This window comes from Monodon monoceros, unplaced genomic scaffold (genome assembly GCF_005190385.1).
Source record: "Monodon monoceros isolate NGI ecotype Baffin Bay Population unplaced genomic scaffold, NGI_Narwhal_1 Super_Scaffold_16, whole genome shotgun sequence".
Taxonomy (NCBI): Eukaryota; Metazoa; Chordata; class Mammalia; order Artiodactyla; family Monodontidae; genus Monodon; species Monodon monoceros.
The window spans coordinates 4752488-4766730 of record NW_021703772.1 but is presented as its reverse complement, the minus strand read 5'-3'; the positions used below and the strand labels follow the sequence as shown (position 1 = coordinate 4766730).

General features: G+C 48.6%; 1 protein-coding gene across 3 annotated transcripts in view; it reads left to right on the top strand.

Moving 5' to 3' along the window:
- Positions 1 to 14243, top strand: part of AGAP1 (ArfGAP with GTPase domain, ankyrin repeat and PH domain 1) — a 562113-nt gene that overhangs the window by 475817 nt on the left and 72053 nt on the right. For all 3 annotated transcript variants that reach the window (XM_029224417.1, XM_029224416.1, XM_029224418.1), the window contains 2 exons: positions 10846 to 11000; positions 13982 to 14072. In XM_029224417.1, the coding sequence (XP_029080250.1) occupies positions 10846 to 11000; positions 13982 to 14072 (246 nt within the window). The remainder of the gene's footprint in view (positions 1 to 10845; positions 11001 to 13981; positions 14073 to 14243) is intronic.

Genomic DNA, 14243 nt, shown 5'->3' with positions numbered 1-14243 from the left:
ATCTGGAACTTGCCCCAGAGACAGGCCTGTGAAGCCTGTTTGGGGTCCCCTGCCACAGCGTGGTGGCCCAGATGGATGAACTCAGAGGTGCCAGACACGGTTGCCAAACAGACCGCACCGTGGAGAAACACGAGTCTCCTTTTGGAGAACACACGTGGTGGGCATCGTTCGTCCCTCGGGCCCATGTCAGGGCTGGCACCCCCTTCCTCAGAAGGGAAGTGGAAGGCCAAGACCATCCCTTCTGTATGAGCAAATGAGAGCAGGCCTTTCCCATGGCCGGCCTAGCTCCGTGGTGCTCTCTCCACCCCCTGGTGTCCACAGTCACAGATCTGAGACGTCCACCTCATTCCAGTCCAGTTAAATTACAAATGATGATCACACTATCCCTCCTGAGCCAGTGACGAGCCTGCCCAGGTCTTGGGTTCCTGCCACAGTGTGGGTACCCAGTGCTGGGCCCCAGGCAGATGGAGGGGACGGGCTGACAGTCAGCCCAGGGGGGTCAGGCAGAGATCCTGATGCAGAGTGAGGGAGGAGTTCCAGCAAGGCCCGGGGTGTCCTGCGGGTTTAGTGGAGTGCGAGACTACGTTGGATTCAGGGGTCTCGGAGTCATGATGGACTGCAGGGCTGAGTACTCGGACTTCCTGGCATCCTGTCGTGTGGCTCCCCAGTAACCCTAAGAGAGGTCATGCCCTTGATCTTTTACAAAAGGAGAAACCAAGGCACAGAGGGGGCAGTCAGGAGCCCCGGGAAGGCACACTGGCACGTGGAGACCGTGGCATGTGGGCTAGGTGTTCGGGTCAGAGCTGCAGCTGAAGCCCGGATGAGGGCTCGGCAATGGACGTGGAGCATACATCCCCGTCGGGACCATGACGCCCAGCAGACGGCTGTCACCGCAGTGGAGGAAAAAGGCCTGAGCTGGTGTGACGAGTCATGCTGTCCTTCCGAAGGACTCTGCGGTGTCCGAATGCAGTGCCCACCCCAGACCCCAGCAGCTTTCCCCGAGCCCCGTGTGCCTGCAGGCCTGTGCGGGGCCACCGTCTGAGGCCGCCTTCCGCGCTCGGGCTGGGCTCTTCTTCACCCATTCACATACTTGCAGTCAAACCCTGGTTCCTGATCAGAAGCCGTGCAACCTTGGGTTCGTGAGCGGCGGTGTGCACAGTGGTTTCAAGCCCAGACTCTCGAGCAGATGGTACTGGTCTGGTTCTCACGTCCCCACTTCTTAGCTGTAACCTTGGGGTCATTCCTGTGCCCGCTCTCTACCTCAGTCTCCCCATCTGTAAACTGCGGACAGTCAGTGAGGTCATCTATCCAGAGGCAGGTAACACGGTGCCCACGGTCGCCACTACCACTGCTCCTAGTGTCAGGAGTGCCAGAGAGTCTCTATGGCAAAGAAGATTCAGATGCTTGAGCGTCATTTACGTAGTGAGGAGCAGAGATTCGGCAGGAAACGTTGCCCCTGAAAATGTAAGATGGCATTTAAAAATCAAACTTCTTTTTTCCCAGACTTTTTTCACTACCCTTCCCCAGTTGCATTTACTCTCATCCTCCAAAGAACCGTCAGATGTAGAAATTGGGTTTTTGAGTCCAGCATGCCTGTGTCCGATCCCAGCTCTGCCACTTCCGAGCTGTGTGAATTACTGGGGTTGCTGGGTGTCTCCTCCCCTGCTTAGTTTTCTTTCTCCAAAACAGAGACCGTAAAACCTACCTCGAATGACAATTGAAGAAGAAATTGAGAGAGGCGGACGAAGCCCTTACCAGGGAGCTGGGCACACGGCGCGGGTGACCGTGGCGGTTGCTGTGAAACTGTCACAAATGCGTACGTCATGGAAAACCATCTCCAGGAACACAGTGCGTGGAGCACACAGGTTTTAGGCCTGTGGAATGTGTCCGTGCAGGCAGGGCAAGATGGGCCAAAGCCAGCACTCATCAAGCATGAATGGCACAGGTTAAGATCTCAGGCAGATAAATTCAGATTTAGGAAAGAAGCCCTTTGAGCACTAGCTCCAGGACTGACTTTCTGGGGAGAGATGCAAGATTGCAGGTATTTCCAGCCCTCAACTTTTAAAAGAATGATGAGATTGACAGTCATCCACGCGCTGAGCCGCAACCCAGAGAGAAGAGCTGGGGGTGGAGGCAGCGTGAAAGGTTCTGGAGCCTGCCAGTCCAAGTCTCCCCATCCCCACCCCAGGCTCTGAGCAGAGGAAGGGCCCTGGGCCCCATGTGCCTGTGATTAGGAGAGCAGGGGACCTCTGAAAAGTGCTGAATGTAAGTTAGAATGAGTAACAAATGGTAAGCATGTAGAGCAACCAGGTAAATTACAACAGGGGCCTCCAGGTGTTCTCTTTCTAAACCGAAAGCTTGGGCCTCGAGCTTTCCCGGGGTGCCTGGGCCTGAGCGGGTGCCAGAAAACATGTTAACACATCCGTCTTCTGCCTCCTGAGAGCTTTTCAGTTTGGGATCCAATCATTTATTTTTTTCAGGAGTTTTATTTTAGACACTCCCCTTAATTTCAGGGAACACGTGGCCCCCTATGGTTCTGGAAGCAGCAGCTTTTGTGCTGCCTGGTTCTCCGGCTGCCCTCCCGCCTCTGTCTAATGTGTTTGGAAAATCAGAACTTCCTTTGTGTTTCCTGAGGATCTTCCTGTGATAACATGTAGCAGTAAACAGTCCTAACTCGGTGACCTCCTCTGGGGTCTTGCTTCTTCACAAAATTAATTCTACTCTTGTCCTAAGTTAAACCACAGTACAGCACCTCCGTTGGACTCTGGGCTAAACAAAGATATTTACCAAGTTGAGAGCTTGCAAAAATATTTACCCAAGAACCATGACCTGTGTGTGTTTATAAAGACCAAAAAATAATGATTTCTTTTTCTTTTGGTTAAAAATGAACAGCTCAAGTGGAAGAGGGCATGTTTTTAAACGTATTACTTTTTTGCCATAGGTCTTGCCTCTGCACGGTCCTGGAGCAAATCCTTCACATTTATCTTTTCTTACAAAAATGGGAGGAAAAATCGAAAATGGATAAAATCTGACTTTCAGTATTGTGGTGGGTTTGGGGCTGAAATCTTAAACGTGTGTCGTCTTCATCATAATTGGGCAAAGTATCTAAACCACATGCTTATTTAACATATGCTTTGAAAGCAGAAATATTGAAGTATTTTACAAATTGTAGGACTCTTCAGAATTAGCATAAAAGCCTGGGGCCGTGTTTGACCAAGCCTGGCGTAATCTCGAAGGGTGTAGATAGTGGGGGACCTGGGGAGGGGGCAGAATAGCAAACACATTCCATCTCGGTTTCCAACTTAGATGAATTGATAGTGGCTACCTGGAGAACTGGGCTAGGAAGGATTCTGAGGCTCCCTCAGGCCCTTTGGGGTCAGTGATGAAGGTCTTCCTTGGCAAAAGAAAGGGAGGGACAGCATGCCTTTGTCATCCCAGTCAGTCCCTGTTGGCGCCTCCTTGGACCACAGAGCTGAGACCAGCAGGGTGAAGTGGGCAGCTCAGCCCCAGTTAGTAGATGGCAGAGGGGGAAAGGCCCCAAAAGCGGGAGTGACGACCCCAAAAATGGGAGCCCAAGACCCCAAGGACACGAAGAAAAGAGAATGTGGAGATTCAGGCAGAAACGGAGAGAAACCCATTGCAAATACTCGTTAATGAGGAAAAGCCCCTTGACCAGTGGTTTGAGTTGCTGTATCATCAGGGTGCTGTGCTGTACCCTGAAACAAAAGTCCCAATTCTGCGACAACAGAAGTCACAGGTGGAGACGACAGCGATTTCCCTGCGAGACTTGGCTATTTGATGGTCAGATCATTTTTAAATGGTGACCATCTAGAAGTCTCTGGGCTTGGTGGACCCTTTGGCCACCTCTGCCAGTGGGCACATGGCCCCTCCGTGCTGGACACTGTCATCTCTGCACCATTTAAATAACAGATTTTCATCATGTTTGTCATTAAATGTGTCGGGAAGGACACTTAGCCTCGTGGACAGAAATAGGCATCTGGGTCTGTGTCCCAGGTTTGCAGGGGAGCCCGGGAACGTGGACCCAGATTCCTCATCCTGCCAACGAAGAAAGTGGGATGAGTGACCTCTGCAGACACTTTGGGTTCTTGTAAATTCAGAAGAGAAACAAATCTCAGCATCCCCGTACACAGTACACCTGCATCTTGCAGGCATTTTTGAGCCGTTGTGCATCAAATGGGCACAAGGGTCCGGATCCTCGGCCTTTGCAGAAGTACAGGGCAATGGTTCTGGTCCCAGATCTCCTGCCCCTCAAGACAGAGGTATGCATCTGTCTGTCTTCCTACCCTTCCACCCGCTCCCCCAAAAGGCATCCTTGTCAGATGTCTCCTGTTGAAAACAACCTCCAAATGTAAATCAGTTGCAGCTGTGTTTAGCCCTTTAACCCTTTGCCTGCTAGGATTCCGCAAAAATAATTGATGACTGATTGGCCCATTAACCTTTAAAAAAAAAAAAAGTTTGACAGCCCGGACTTGTGTAATGAGGAGGGATTCCTTGTGAAATCAGTCTGGTGGCTGAGTTGCTTGCCCCTAAGGAGGCGAAATTAGCCCCACGGGGCCTCGTCTGCATAGAAACTGGACGCAATTAGTGTAATATCCGGTGTTATTAATGTCGTTTGGAATAATTGGGCAGGTTGATTTCGACAGGTTCATGGTGCTAAAATACTATTATAGTGGACCTTTCCACAGCTAACCGTTAAACACGGAAAACTGTTTAAATCCCTATGAGCCCAATCACAGAACTTTATTAAACCACTAAGCCCTGGAATGTCACACTGGGAAACAACACGGTTCTTTTCTTTTCGGGCTCTGGGTGTGGCGGGCTTTGATTTTTTATGATGGGGGGAATCTGGGGGATTGAATTTTGATGATCACCTGTGTATCTAAAACTAAGAAACCTCCTGTAACGTAGATGTCATCAGGAATTTCTACAGCCTGAATTCTATTTTTACAGAGTGAAATATAAGCTGCTGTAATTGTCACAGAGTCGGTTTGTGTCAGTGAAACCGCCTGAAACGTAGCCGCTGTTCGTCCTCACCTTCTGAGCTCTCATTCTTCACATTTTAAGTGAGGGTAACGTTGGAGAGTAATGTTCCGTCTGTCTTTATGACTGATTGGCCCCCCACTGCCAATTATTATTTTTATCGTGTTTTTATCTGGTTGCTGATACTAAAATAGCATCACAGTGTCATTTCAGAATGTGATGGGATCCTTCTGGTCCACTGGTGCTTTGAATAGGGCTGTATCGTCTGGTAGAAATTCTTGTTTGAACATGAGGAGGAGCCTGTGTTGTGACTGTCCTGTCCACACAGAAGAAGGGGTAATATTTAGGTCCCCAGAATGTACTATGTACTTAATGAGTGTTCATGGTCGGTGCCATGATACAGAAATATAAGCCAGGATTAAATCTAGAGATTTGCCAGGTGTTGATTCAAGAAGATGACCAGGCAGCAGCTTGGAGCCTCCCATCAGGGCTAGATCTTTTCTCCACTGGATTAGTTAGAACTGGATTTGGAAGTGACAGAAATACAAAGGGATTTAGGTAAAAAAAAAAAAAAGAGGGAGAATGGATTCATTTATCCAACCCAACTGTAGGACAGGCAGCTGGGCTGGCTGCAGGGACCCAGGAACCTGGCAGGTATCGGGTCCATCCCATCCCTGCTTCTCTCTGCTGGTCAGCAGTGTTCTTACCTGTCCGCAGATAGTGGCCTAGATAGTAGAGGCTTTCCTTCCCGTGGATAACTTGTGAGCTGTGTCTTGTTCAGTCCAAGGTAAGAGGAAGGAGGCTCTGCGACCCCAGCTCAGATAAGAAAACCTGGAGTAGGACATTTGGGTGATGTGCCCCCCACTAGGACAGATCAGTGGCCAAGAGCCTCCCATGCTCTGATTGTCCTGGTGTAGCTGGGACCGTTCTTCCTTCCCGTGCAGACCAATCACTGGCCACAGAGCCAGATACGCAGGAAGATGGAAGCTGGCATGTCCCCAGCTTAGACTGCCACATCCATGGCATCATGTCCCCTAGCATTCTCCAGACGTGACCAGTTAAAAAGAAATATGACACTAGCGACAAGCTGGTTAGGGCTTTCTGGGGAAATTACCTTTAAAAGACCCTGGCAGCTTGCTCTTCTGACATCAGGAGTGAGGGAAAATAACAGAAAAGGTCACTGGGAAGTGGGGAGACCCATCCACCTCCTGCTGGACACCCTAGGAGAACTTTTTTTTCTTTTTACTGTTTTATTTTTGAGAAACAAAGCACTGCTGGCCACCTTGAGAGAGGAAAATAATCAAACTGAATGAGGTGATGCCTGTGACGTCCTTAGCATTTTTTCTGACACGAACTTGGAGCCCAGTAGTATTCTTTTTTATATTTATTATTCCAGGCAGTAGATTCATTACAAAGAAACAAGTAGTCCTTCATGGAAGTCATATGTAACATGATTAAAAATGCAACTTCTCTATAATCCTTGTTTTCTTTTTTTATCTTAGGAGGCAGAGGAAAGTCATAAGGCAGGTATAATTTCGTTCTGAAACTCTAACTGTATCTGTAAGTGTTAACACATTACCCTCCCTCAAAAAGAAAAAAAAAAAAAAAAGCCACATACAGACAGTACCCTGGGAAACACACGAAAACTTAAGCATCATCTGGATTCCGTTGATGCTGGTGGTATAGAGTGATTACAACTAAACTCCATGCCCAGATTTTAATCCCTTACTCAGGAAATGGGGAATCCTAGCTAACCGGCTTCTTATAAAGACATCTTCACCGGGGCCTGAAATCCAAAAGAAGGCTTGGAGTAGCACCCCTGTGGGGCTGCCTCTGTACTGAAACGGTGTTAGGGGGCGGTTCCATCCCCTCCTCCCTGCCTTCTCCATGGTGAGCTGGGCCCCTGTCCTCCAGGTAGCCCTGATGTTCGCATCCACAGTTCAGCAAGGAGCCCCTCAGTGTGGCGCACCTGGGAGAGGCCAGCCCAGGAACAGAGGCACCATCAGAGGCCTTTCTGTTTGGGAGCTGTTGCCGGACCCTGTGTGGACAAGACTGGAGAGGAGCGTCTCCTGCCTCTCCAGGGCTAGGCCAAGCCCTTTGGTTAAAACAAGAAATATTTTGCAAAAGAACGCTTGGTCAGTGTTTCACTGCGTAGTGAGCTACTATAGCGTGAAGAGCCTTGACCACAGGTCCTGACACGTACCTGAGTACATGTGCACGCTTCAAAGCCCTTAGAAGCAGACAACTCGTACACAGACGGTCACAGCCATCACCGCTTATTGATGCAGCTGACTTGGTCACTGAAGTATTGGGACTGTAGGTTCTGATTCCCCTCTTCATTATTCGTATAATTGTGTGCCTTTCCAGACTGACAGTCACCCCACTGGCCTACCCCCTCCAAAAGGAAACTGTCTCAGATGAAGCAAGTGTGGAGTGCTTGCACCATTGGTTCTTAATTAGGATGTGAAACATGGCTGTGCTTTCCAGGGTCATCCAGTTGTGTTCACGGGGCTCACCTTTCCAATCCCAACCTTTTCTCATGAGCTGCTCTCCACCAGGCTGGGGCACGGGATGTCCTGCATCTTTTTTATCTTTTGAGCCTTCCTGGTGTTTCATTATTGTTAGTGGATCAGCCAGGGTTTCATCTTCCAGAGACAAGCATGAAACCTCTCTGGCCACTCCCGAGCTTGGGTTAATCCACCACGTCGAACGCAGTGTGGAGTCTTCTCTTTACCACCTGTTACCAGAGACTGCAGGTTCCGAGTCATCCTCTGTGTTGCTACTTTCAGGGAATTACTTGGCTTATTCACATTTCTTTGCATCTCTCTTTCCCTACCTCACAGATGGAGAGAAACGAATTTATAAACATATATTTTAAACGTGATTTCTGTTAGATCCTCATATACAGAAATGCAGTTAACGTTTCATTATACTGGTCTTAAGTCTTGCCCATTTGCTAACTGCTACTATTATTTCTTGACATTTGTAGATTCCTTGGGGTTTCCTATGTAAGCAATCTTGTAATCTGTGAATGACAGTTTGGTGTCTTTTATCTTTCCAGCCTCCGGATCTGTCACTTCCCTGTTTTGTTTCACTGCATCGGCCAGCAGGGCTGAACAAGGGCTGGTACCGTGAACATTTTGGCCTTGAGAGCCCTTGACCTGGTGTGAAATGATTGCTTCTAACATTTCATCCTTAAGAATAATGGTTGGGCTTCCCTGGTGGCGCAGTGGTTGAGGGTCCGCCTGCCAATGCAGGGGACACGGGTTTGTGCCCCGGTCCGGGAGGATCCCACATGCCGTGGAGCGGCTGGGCCCGCGAGCCATGGCCGCTGAGCCTGCGCGTCCGGAGCCTGTGCTCCGCAACGGGAGAGGCCACGGCAGTGAGAGGCCCGCGTACCGCAAAAAAAAAAAAAAAAAAAAAAAAGAATAACGGTTCTGTGGGTTCGGATACGTACTCTTTTCCACGGAAAGAGGATTCCCTTCTATTCCTAGTTTGATAAAAGATTTTAATCATATTTTTAATTAAATTTTCCTTCTTCTTTGTCAGGGAGTTATACATTCTACTTCTTTTCTCATAGAGGTTAACCCTGGTATTTTCTCATGTGTACCTAGTTTACCAACGTCTAAAGTTAGTTCTTAACTCCCCTGTGGAACAATGCAAAGTCCTAGGGCATTTTAACTCCAGGGTCCCCATGTCCACTTTCATTTCTCTAGTATTTTGCACCTTCCCCAAATTAGACGTGATAAGGAAAGTAGTATTTGATATAATTTTTATTTAGGTGTATTTCCATATTTATCCATTTGCTCCCTAACCCATCTGGTTCAAACCTTTGTAGAATCTTCTGAAGTGTGTCTTTTACCAGTTCCTCTAGGGAAGGGCTCTTGATTCTTTCAGTTTTTTATATGAAAATATCCTTATTCCACTCTGGTTCTTGAAAGAGAGATTTCCTGTCTCCGTGTGTCGGTTGCATCCCAGCTGCCCTTCTCCTCTCCCCCTTCAGGGACCGAGACCATCTCGTTCAGCCCCTTCCCTGAGCTGTCCCGGGTCCGCTCCAGGTGACGCCCTGCTTGGTCCCTTTTGCGGGGTGGGCCTGCGCTCCACGCCTGCTTTTCCACAGCCCCACGATGCACCCCTGTCCCAGGAGCTTTTAACAGCTACAGGGAGAGTCACAGAGCTTTGAGAAGCTGACGGGGGCCGTGGACCCTCTTGTTGGAGAAACGTTACCCCCCGTGAGGCTGGGCGCGCTGATAGGAGAGTCCCTGACCTTCCTTCACGTGCTGTTGAGAACAGGTTCCACAGATTGAGGCCCAGCCCGCCAGCAGGTTGAATTCTAAAAGAGCAGCGATGCTGATGTCACCGAGAACACGATACTGTTGTTATCAGGGTACATAAAGATTTCATGAAAAGGTGGCATGGCCCTGTGTCTGTGGCAGTCGGTGTTGGAGCATCTCCCCAGACCTGGGTGTGCTTGACAAAGACACAAGCATCCTGTCCCCACCTGCCCAGATCAGTGGGGTCAGGTGGGAGGGGCTCTCAGCCACAGTAGTTGGAGCTGCTTCTCTTCTGAGACGAAAGGGGAGGAGGAGAGGGCGTCTGGAGATGATTGCAGTTGCTTCGGAGACTGAGGGAGCATCCTTGTCTCGGAGGCCGAGGGCTCCCAGTGAGGCAGGGCCTTGAGAAGGGGCGGGGCCAACCCGGCAGCACGGAGCCTTGCAGAGGTCAGGGGCCATGAGGAGTGCTGGGGACACAGGCTAGAGGACCCAAGAGTGTGGAAGGGGGAGGTTTGTGCAGATGCGAGCAAGCCGAGTGTGGGTGACAGAGGTAATTGACGAACGCAGAGGTCAGCTGGGTGGGCAGTAGGCTATTCACATTATTAGGAACACTTGCTCGCCAGGGGATCGTGATGCAGCTGGCCCAGCAACAAGTGATGGGAAACTACCGATCACGTGAGACATGCTGGTGCCTGAAAGTCCAGCTCCACACGTCTTCATGGTTACCTGTGGCTGGTTACGCTGTCTGCACATGGCCCCTGCTCTGCCTTTCATTCCGTGGCAGAGGCCGGAGGGTAGATCAGAACAGGGGACGCACACCAGCGCTCACGGAGGGTGTTGGGCGTGGGCCTGAGCTAGTGCACGTCATTTAGCCAGTGGAAAACACAGCAAAGGAGGCAGCTTTCCCCTCCCATTTTAAGGGTGAGGAAATGAACCCAGCACGGGTTGAGAACTTGTCCAGACTCCAGCATGCCAAGTGGTGGAGCAGGATTTAAACGTAAGGACCCCCCCTTCCTGGTACACAGCGGCCCCTTCAAATCGCCTGGAATTTCACGCGCTCCTCCAGACTAAAACCTTCCCCGCTGTAGCTGGTCTTCTGCCCTAAAAGGACAGACGTCCTCAGGCCTCTGTCTTTGCCGGGGTGTATCTGTGGATTGGCGCACAGGTGCTTATGAAGAAATTAAATTGTATCCTGAGATGAGCAGTGTTCACTTGATTTTCATCCCCCTGTCAATTTCAGCAGCCGGCCACGAGTTGCAATATTACGTCCCTAAGTTGCTTCATCTGTGCCCAGCACAGAGACACTGACATCACACGCTGATTTTCATTTTTCCTCATCCCCTGAGCATTGATTGAAACCTAGCTAAGCCACGCTGGCTTTAGGAACCAAATCTGGAGTGTTGGGAGGTCTGCAGATTCAGATCTCCGCTGCGGGGCGGCCGGTCCTGTGTGTGCCTCGGCCCCATGCAGGCGCGATTGAACCCAAAGGCACTTTCATGACCGAGGGCTGGCGGAGGGGCCATGATCTCATGAAAGCTAAACTCTTCATCCCCACCACTCTGTGTTTCAGAACAAGAAGAAAACTTTGAGTTTATCATTGTGTCCCTCACTGGCCAGACATGGCACTTTGAAGCCACCACCTACGAGGAGCGAGACGCGTGGGTCCAGGCCATCGAGAGTCAGATCCTCGCCAGCTTACAGTCGTGCGAGAGCAGCAAGAATAAGGTAAAACCCGGAGCAGCCTGCCGCGCCCCCGCAAGGCCCCACCACCAAAATCAAGAGCGGCTGATCCTGAAACGGAAATGGGCGGGGGAGGGGAGAGCCTCGGGTGAGACGTGCAATTGGCAAGACTCTTAAATGTTTCTGAGCAGAATGCAAAATAATTGCAAAGATAAAAAAGAATTGTGTCGATATGTGTCCTCTATCCTAGATTAGTAGCCTAGCTTAACCACGTTCGGGTGGCAGAATATCCCAGTTCAAATCTTTGCTCTCTCGACTCATCCCAAATGTAAAGTATTGACCTTTTATTGGAGATCATAGAATCTTTTGGACCCTTGTGGCTTCTTTGTTCGCACTGATTTTTGCTTTAGGCTGAATACCCTCAGGAAAAGAAGTGCAGACTTAAGAGGAGGCACTGTTCCGTTCTCATAAATGTCTCAAATTCAAATCCACGTCAAGTTAGAAAACTGACCCTTAGTACAGGCTTCGATGAAAAGCACATGCACATATATGAGCATATGCAAAGAGCTTAGGGAAGATAAAATGCCCATTTTCTAAATTCTGTTGATAAAGCCTGGTATGGGGTTTATTCAATTAGAGTTCATTCTTTTGCATTTGTTTAGCCAGGAAAAGCGGACTTTAACCTGCATTTTCTGAATTACTGCCCAATGATATTCCTTATACAAAGGTCATTTTTCTCATTTCCCTTTTCCCATCAGAGGTTCCTTCACAAATCATTATTTTAATGCTTGGATATTTTTAACCCCTTCTCTGGGACGCTTTAAAGTCTCGGAGAGCATTTTGAGTTTTCAAACTGTGAACAACCAGAACATTGCCTCCCAACCTGCAATTTCGTTTGTAACCATTTAAAGACATTTCTGCCAATGATTTATGTTCAGCTTTGTCATTAAGAAGGGAGTCTGTCTTTCAAAAAGATGGAGTGTCTTATTTTATTACCCTCTTTAACCAGGGTAAACCAGACCACAGTCATTATTATTATAATGTAATTTGCCTCTCTTTTTTAAAGATGTTTTATACGCACAGTGAGGAGAATCAGGGCCTCCATTTCTGAGCACCTTGGCTTTATTGAGTCACGGCTGCCCCACAGTGAGGAGAATCAGGGCCTCCATTTCTGAGCACCTTGGCTTTATTGAGTCACGGCTGCAGGTGTGGCTTCTGAAGCAAACTCGGGATGCTTCCGCATCTCCTGTCGATGGGGGCTGAGGACACCTGTCACCCACAAAGCTCAGGAACTCGGTTTCAGAACAGGCGTTGGGAGGGCACGTGTGGCTGAACAGACAAACGCATCTCCAAATTTTGCGTAAAATCACAGTATCTCAAGTCAGACCCTGAATATATGCCAGGTCATCGGATTCAAGAAGGTGGGGGACGGCACTGGCCTTTTCTGTTTCACGCCCTTGCCAGATGCCTCCCAGCTCTCTGTGAAAACAGACAGCGTCACCTCGGCCTGATGCAAGCACCAGCCTTAAAATACTGCCCCTTTTCTCTCGGTAGACGTGTGCCATCAAAGGCCAGAGTTCCCCATGAGAGCAGGACTCACTGTGAGCACTTTGGGCGCTTGGTGAACAGGTGTGACGGTGCACAGCATGGAAATAATAGCCACAAGTAACAGCTGGAGGGGAAAATACAGCCTCAGCTGAGAATGGGCTGTAAGGTGTTCTAGCTGTCCGTGGATAATTCAGAATTGGGAGCAATAGTAGATATACATACGTATGCCCTAGAGATTATAGAGGCAGACAGACACATCTCTGTACGTGCACACACACACTCCAGATGCCAGTAGAAATTGTTAGACACACTTTGAATACTTGGGCATCTAACCAAAGGGAATAAAACCCCAATGATGCATTATGCTAATCAGACAGTAGCAATTAATAAATTACAGTTTATGATTAAGTAGTAAGCAACTGTTTCCCAGCAAACAATCTGACATAAGATGGTTCCATTTGTGAATAATTTTTACCCAAAAATCAAGCTTATTCTAAGTGCCCTCTGGGCTTTATTTGGCGTTAGCCGTTACATTAAATGTGTGCATCGTAAGCCTTAAAACCATGTGCGTCCTTCTCCCTGGCCCTCCTGTCCTGACGAGTTCATCCTTAGCCAGTAATCACGAATTTGTGCAAAGAGTTCGCGATAAGCATACTCACAGCACTGCTGATGGCAGACAGAAGTTGGAAACAGTCTAAATGTCCATCAAGGAAAACTCTGTAACTAGGTCTTCATAAGTGGAATATTATGCAGCCATTTAAAATGATGCCAGAGTTGCTCTGACCCTTTTCCTAAGGAGCCTCGGTGCTGAAAGACTGAAAATCAGTAACATAGGTAACAGCTACCTTCCAAAATCAAATTTAAGCATACAGAAAAACAAAACTTCTGAATATCTATCACATCCGAAATAAATAAAATTAAATAATGCCAGGGACCATGTGATGGCATTGAGAGGTGACACCATGTCATTAGGCTAAAAAGGCAGGTTCCAAAGCAATGTACACCACACTGGCTTTTTTTTCTTTAAAGCACGTCTATCTGTATACATGTGCTTTTTTAAAAAAGGCCAGAAGAATAGATATCACAATGTTAATAAAACTTAACCATGATAGTTTATAATTTTTATGTTCCTCTTTTCCCCTCTTTGTGTTTTTCTGACTTGCTTAGAGAAGACAAGTAAGTGCGTTGAAGCATAAACACCCCCAGCCACACACGCGTGTGGTCTCCTGACGAGGAATCACGAGATGTGTCTTAGGGCGTGAGTCTCTCATCTGACGCATCTTAATAGGTAGTGCCGATCCGTTCTCCATCTGCTAGGCTCCATCCTAAAGACGTCTAAAGAGGAGTCCCTTGTTGAAATTGCCCTCGTGTTATATTCGCTCACCATCTGTTTGGTGTTTCCCAGGCTTTATTAGCAGGTATATACCTTTTTCTCGGAGTTCTCATATCTTGCGTTTGTATGTCTCCCTGTATGCCAGTCCCGACTGACCAGCCAGAGTGAGGCCATGGCCTTGCAGTCGATACGGAACATCCGAGGGAACTCCCACTGCGTGGACTGCGAGACCCAAAGTGAGTGTGAGCCAGGACGGGGTGGGGCTTGGCCCTCGGCAGAGGGAGATGGGGTGGTCCGACACAGCATGCATTGCAGCAAACCCACATCTGTCATCTGGCATGTAAGGTTTATAACATGATTTAATGGCTTTTAAGGAACTGAAATATTTTTGTTTAGACTTATATTTT